Consider the following 6,363-nt stretch of genomic DNA (forward strand, 5'->3'; position numbering starts at 1 on the left):
TGGGAAAGCGGCTGAGCGACGTCTATGGACATTTTTAGCACCGGGGAGCTTGCAAAATATAGGGAGGCGGGGAAAAACTCCTCTTTTCCTGCCCAGGATGATTCCTTCTCCTTAATCGGGCAAGGTTCGGCCTCCCTGAGGTTGCGGCGTGGAAGTTCCCCAGCGAAGGCCGGGCTCCCCCACGGAAGACGCCGACCTGTTATCGATACGGTGCGAAAAACCAGCCCCGCTTGCAATTGAAACTGCCGAGGAAAGGAAAAAACGTTCTGCACCGAGACAGCCCCGCCCCGCCCCGCCCGCCGCCCTCATTGGCGCGGAACGCAGCGGTCCCCCCTGCTCCGGATCCTCATTGGCCGCCTGCCCCGCCACTCCGCGCTCCTTCCCCCTCCCCGGCAGGCCCGCCCCACCTCCGCCGCCGCCGGCAGGGTTCCTACACACGGTGTCCACGCGCCGCCGGCCGGCCGGCGATTGGCCGCTCGGAGGGTAAACACGGCGCGGGAGCCAATGGGAGCGCTGTTCACGAGCGCAGCACGAGGGCCCACGAGGCGGCCGCATGGAGCGCGCTGAGATCAACAACGGAGGGGAGGGGGAGGAGGGCGGGAGCCGGGTATAAAAGCGCCGGCCCGCGTGACGGAGCGGCACAGCCGGGAGGCAGCGCAGCGGGGAGGTGTCCGTTCGCGTCTCCGCGCATCCCGCGTCCTGCCCGTCGGTTCTTTCCTTTCCCAGGAGGGCGAATTAGGGCCCCCTCCCGCCCCGCGTCGCTTGGGCTGCTGCCCTTAAAAACACACACACACACACACACACACACACACACACACACACACGCAACAACCAGGAGCGCGGCAGGCGCGACACCGTTGCTACATCGTTGCTACATTGTTGCCGCCGCCAGCCATGGTGGTCTTCAAGAGGGTGAAGGCGTTCCGCGTGGACTTCGAGGAGGCCGGCCGCGTGTACTCCAGCGGCGAGAAGGTGGCGGGCCGCGTGGAGGTGGAGGTGGCCGAGGTCACGCGCGTCTCCGCCGTCCGGCTGCTGGCCCGCGGGGTGGCCAAGGTGCTGTGGATCAAGGGCCCGCAGCAGTGCCGGCAGGAGATGGACTACCTGCGCCACCAGCAGCTCCTGGCGCTCGAGGACCACCCCGCCGGTGAGCCGCGGGGCCCGCTCCTTGGCCCGGGGAGGGGCGGGCGGTTCCGGCCCGGGGGGCTTCTGGCGGCCGACCCGAGCGGGAGCGGGAGTGGGAGTGGAGTCGCGCCCGCGCTGAAGCATCCGCTCGGGTCCCGGTTCCCAGAGAGGCGCCGGCGCGCGGCCCGGGGCCCCCACGATCGTCCTGTATTTTCCGTTCTTGGGCGTCCGGGAGGGGCTTTCTAGGGGCCCAGAGGAGAGGGCGATTGCTGGGGACCCCGGGGCTGAGCGGGGGCTGGCGCCCCGGCGCTGCGAGCTTCCCTGGCCGCCGTTTCCCAGGAAGGGACCGACGCGGGTCCAGTTTGTCCCTGCGGCACTTTTGGCAGGTGCCGCCTAGTAGGAAATGAATTCCCAGCTGTAGAGAGAGGCTCTGGCTGTCGGAACTTGGCCGGCGATCACAGGGAGAGGAGGGGGCTGGAGGGGGCGAAGGCTGCGGCTTCTGCACCTGGCCCTTTGGAGGTTGGAGAGGAAGGCGAGGTGGTGAGAACAGAGATTAGGAATCTGGAGGGATTAGGAATCACCTCGCTGCCGCTATGCGTGTTAACCTTCAACTTCTTAAACACTTAAATGACTCCTTAAGCCTGATTTCTTTCTTTGCTGCTTGTGTGTTTTCTAGATAAAGATGGCTCTGTCTTGCTGAGACCGGGAAACACGTATAAATACAAGTTCGAATTTGAACTGCCCCAAGGGTAGGTATAGACCACACATAGTCCCTAAATCCGTGTAAAACTGTAAAGTACGTAAAGTACGTCACTGCGGTCCTCTTCCCCTTTGTCTAATCTGCTGGGTCTCTTTCAGCCCCCTGGGCACTACCTTTAAGGGCAAGTATGGCTGCGTGGATTATTGGGTGAAGGCCTTCTTGGATCGTCCGTCGTTCCCAACTCAAGAGATAAAGAAGCACTTTGAGGTCATGGATCAGATTGATGTCAGCACTCCAGATCTGATGGTAGTTATCATTGCATTTTTTTAAAACTTGGATCGCTCTTGTTGGTTGTCTGTCCGTCCATCATGCAGGATTAGTTTTCCACCAGAAAATTAACTTGTGAAGTTTTAGTTCTTGTGAAGTTTTGGGTCTCTGCTCACTTTTAGGTGGAAGTTAATAATCTGTGTCCAAGGGTCTGATTTTTACTATCTATTTCTGGATAATGAATTATAGCTTGATGTCTGAAGGAGGTTAGCTAATGAAGAATTTGCCCAAAAAACCCAAAAACCAGTTCAACACAGTATTGGGGGGAGGAATGCTTGTAATCAGCTAGGGTTGTCTCAGTTTCTTGTGTAACCATGTGCATTTCTCTACAGTCGCCCGTCTCTGCCAAAAAGGAAAAGAAAGTTTCTTGCATGTTCATCCCTGACGGGCACGTCTCTGTTAGTGCCAGGATCGACCGCAAAGGATTCTGTGAAGGTGAGATTCTGGAGCATGGCACTTATTCTGCATTTCACTCCATTTAGTAGCTGATTTGTACAATCAGCATAGCTCACATGTTGCAGGTGGAGTGGATAAAAATGCTGAATTAATTTAATTCAAGACTAGGACACACACCGAGAGAATACCTTCTCCTGGCAAAGGCCATCTTATGCTAAAGCAGCACAAAAAGAAATCAGAAAAGCCCTGCCTTTTAGGGTCTAACCACCACCTCTGCCTTCTTCCAGGCGACGACATCTGCATCAATGCCGACTTCGAGAACACTTGCTCTCGGATTGTGGTGCCGAAGGCGGCCATCGTGGCTAAGCACACCTACTTGGCCAACGGGCAGACCAAGGTGTTCTCCCAGAAACTCTCCTGCGTCCGAGGCAATCACATCATCTCCGGCATGTCTGAGTCGTGGCGGGGCAAGACTCTCCGCGTAAAGAAGATCAAGCCGTCCATTCTGGGCTGCAACATCCTGCGTGTCGAATACTTCCTCCAGGTGAGGAATCTTGAAGATGAGGCACCGTCCCCATAATCTCCTGTCCTGGAATTCTGTGTGGTTGAGGAAGAAAAAAACTAAACTCCATAATTGGGCCAGTCATAGTTTGGGTGAGATGTAGTTAATCACGGTTAGAGCCAGCCTCAAGCACTTAGTGGGGGTGAGTTTCTAATTTTTTTAGTCATTGGTGGATTCTATTTTGATACCATCAGCTGACTCTGGTTTAGCAAAGGGACAGTCCCAGCATCTGTTTCGAAAGTCAGGTCCCTCCTGAACCACTTTCAAAGGACGTTTCCCTTGTCTGAATGATCCAGTCAACTGCAGGTGGGATTAAACCTCGCCACGTTGCTCTGTCCTTCCTTAGATCTACGTCAGTGTCCCTGGTTCCAAGAAGATCCTCCTGGAGTTGCCCCTGGTCATCGGCAACAAGTCCAGCTTTGGCAGCCGCAGTTCCAGCATGGCGAGCCAGACCAGCTCTGAGATGAGTTGGGTGGACCTCAATCTCCCTGATGCCCCAGAAGGTGAGTGGTCTTTTTCAAAAGTCACCCTGCAAGATCTAGGGGAGAAGGCAGTCTCCACGCAGGAGGAACAGACCGGCCTCTTTGGAGGCTGTTGTCCTACATCCACCCTGCCAATGCAAGCCCTCTAGGGACCCTGTATTTTAAGAAAAAGCAGAGCAAGGGGAAGGGCAGGCCTGCCCAAGGCCTTTTGTTTTCCTAGGCACGCCTTGTGTTTCCTGAAGCTTGGCTCTTGCACTTTCGAGACCCCCAAAGCTGACCTGATCTCCTTCCTCTCCTTCTAGCACCTCCATGCTATCTGGACATCATTCCTGAAGACCATCGACTTGAAAGCCCCACCACTCCTCTCCTGGATGAGCTGGACAATTCCTTCGACAGTCCCATCTTCATGTATGCTCCAGAGTTCAAGTTCATGCCACCGCCAACTTACACAGAGGTAAGCCTTCCTGATGGAGGTCCCGTGTCAGGTAGTCTGTTAACAGTTCATCTTGCCTGAGGGTCTAGACCCCTAACATCCTGTCCAGCCAGGCTGATGTAGAATCGAATTGTGCCTCTGCTGTCATCTCAAAGGGGCCTCCTTCCCATCTTTTCTAACAGAATGAGATGGTGAAAACTTACTCCGCTGCTTTTAAATAGCTTAGTCCCTCTCCTTAATTCAGGCTACAATTTCCCCCTGAGTTAGTTTGCACAGTGCTTGGTATGAAGAAGCCAGTTTAAGGTCCATTTTACAGATCTCCCTTTTGTACCTCTTTTTCAGGTCGATCCTTGTACCGCCAACAACAACGTCCAGTGAGCACCAAAGAAAATTCCGGTGTGACTGTCGTTTTTCCAGCTTTTTCTGGACTCTAAAAATTGCCCTTGTAGCAATGCTATATCAAGCAGAAAGGGACGGAAGATCTCCAGGTGTCAAATGACCTCTCGGGAACTGTTGGCAAGGAGCTCAAGCAAGCAACTTCCGTAATGCCTTAGTACATGTGTCCCAGATTACAAAAACGGGGGCATGTGTGGGCTTTGGTTCCTTCGCTGAAGCCTTTCCAAATGTTCCCCCTTCGAACTGACCGGTGCTAAACTAATTGTGGGCTAGAGGCAGGTTCTTGGGAGCAATCCTTCAGTGTCCCTTTTTTTCCCCTTGGCAAGGAGAGGTGAAAAACCGACCTCAAGGCTTGGAAGATGTACTGCTACTGAGCAACAAAGTGTATACCTCCATTCCCTTGTAGGTGTGCCATTCTGTAGTTATGAACAAAAAATTGCTTCACCCGTTCACAGTTTGGGTGCAAAGGGAATTGGCTGAAGATTGCAGTAGGAAAGAGGAGCTTTTTAGTGGCTCGTACGTGCCGGTGTTTGGATGGAGATGGTTTTCGGTCTTTAAACCCCACCGTCTTGATCTTGGCGGTGTTGGGAGGAAAGTGTTGGGGAAGAGTTGGTAGGAAATGAGTGATCAGAGGGAGGTTAGCGGAGGTGAGAGATGGGCGTCCAGGGGAGAAACGCCAAGTGGAACAGATAGCGGGAAACGTCGTATAGCAATAAACGCAGCGTCCATAAGCAGAACAGCCTGAATAAGCCAAGGATTTGTTTCTGTAAAGCTTGTTGAACAATGCAAGATAGCAACTTGGACAGTGCTTACCCAGTGTAGCTTTCCAAACAGCACTGCTCTAAAGTTGTTATTTCATAGCACTTAATTCCTGTATTTTTTTTTTCTTTTGTCTAAATCTGTTAAGTAAGCGAAGCGCCTTTTTTTTGTAAGAGGGAGAAATCACTGTTTGCTTTGTCTAGAATATTTGATATGCGGATAAGCCGGCGTTAGTGTTCAAAAGCATGGGGTAGGTTGTTGGGGGGCTTGGATGATGCAGGAGCAGGATTTGAGGTTGGAGTGGCAGACGGGGACATTTGAGCATACCATTGAATCAAAGTCCCAGGTGACATCAGGGGATCAAAATATTTTTGCCAAAGGGTGCCAGGTGATGGGCATAGAGCGCAGGATGTATAAAGGCAGCCGTCCATTGCAACAGCTTTCCTCTTTTGCTAAGCCATATTGAGAAGCGTTCTGTTTCTGGTTCAGTAGTCATCCTGCTCCTTCCCGTTCCAGCAAACAACTTGTTTTTTTCCCCATGACTGAGAAAAATGCACTTGAAGTTAATAGCACTGCATAGCCAAAGTGTTAATCCCAGGTTTTGTTACCACAAATAACTTGTTGGTCACAAATGGGTGTACTGAATTATTTTTTTTCTTACTGTGTTTTTGTTCCACTGTTTTGCTTTTTTTTTGTATGGATTTGCAACTTAATTATATTTTGTACTGTGGACAATGACATATAAGCCTTTTTTGGGGCTTCTTTTCCTAATAAATTTATCAAAAAATTAAAATGACTTTGCTTGATCTGTTCTGACCGGGTTAGGGGTGGGACAAGGGTTGGAGGGTTGCAGTTACGGGGGTAAAAATGTAAAACCGCCCAACAGTTAGGCCTGAATCACAAAAAGAGACTGAGTTTGGGAGGGAGGGAGGGATCTTGGTCCAAATTTAAACTGAAAGCTCAGTGGCTATTTTGGACACACAACACTGCTGAAGTTTATTGGGTAACCCTTCCAGGATTCTCCATTTGGCTCCTAAATGGGGGCAACTCCTCCCTAGTTTTAGCTCTCTGGAATCTGCGCAAAACGGTAGCATTTGCACAAACAAACCAGGATGAGTTTTTTGGGGTTCAGTACTGTACGAAGCAGGCCATCACAGGAAGACATCATCTGGTTCTGGTGTATTAC

The 6,363-nt window shown here is 52.0% G+C and overlaps 1 protein-coding gene across 1 annotated transcript; it reads left to right on the forward strand.

Annotated features, from left to right (window-relative positions):
* Positions 1–643: 643 nt before the first annotated feature.
* Positions 644–5,970, forward strand: TXNIP (thioredoxin interacting protein). The gene is made up of 8 exons (XM_088151112.1): positions 644–1,144; positions 1,799–1,871; positions 1,981–2,128; positions 2,482–2,584; positions 2,833–3,089; positions 3,454–3,610; positions 3,892–4,043; positions 4,365–5,970. Exons 1-8 carry the CDS (start codon positions 895–897, stop codon positions 4,398–4,400), a joined length of 1,176 nt encoding a protein of 391 aa, XP_088007238.1. The 5' UTR covers positions 644–894; the 3' UTR covers positions 4,401–5,970.
* Positions 5,971–6,363: the final 393 nt, after the last annotated feature.

The sequence above is a fragment of the Python bivittatus genome, unplaced genomic scaffold (genome assembly GCF_059951505.1).
Source record: "Python bivittatus isolate LINGU-HERP-01145 unplaced genomic scaffold, Pbiv_v1 ctg000660_np1212, whole genome shotgun sequence".
NCBI classification, from domain to species: Eukaryota; Metazoa; Chordata; class Lepidosauria; order Squamata; family Pythonidae; genus Python; species Python bivittatus.

What these genes read in the sequence shown, in the direction of transcription:
- TXNIP (XM_088151112.1), top strand. Translation starts at nt 895, where the DNA reads ATGGTGGTCTTCAAGAGGGTGAAGGCGTTCCGCGTGGACTTCGAGGAG. An exon ending in CCGCAAAGGATTCTGTGAAG is followed by an intron (nt 2,585 to 2,832) that starts GTGAGATTCTGG and finishes GCCTTCTTCCAG; the next exon opens with GCGACGACATCTGCATCAAT. An exon ending in GTGTCGAATACTTCCTCCAG is followed by an intron (nt 3,090 to 3,453) that starts GTGAGGAATCTT and finishes GTCCTTCCTTAG; the next exon opens with ATCTACGTCAGTGTCCCTGG.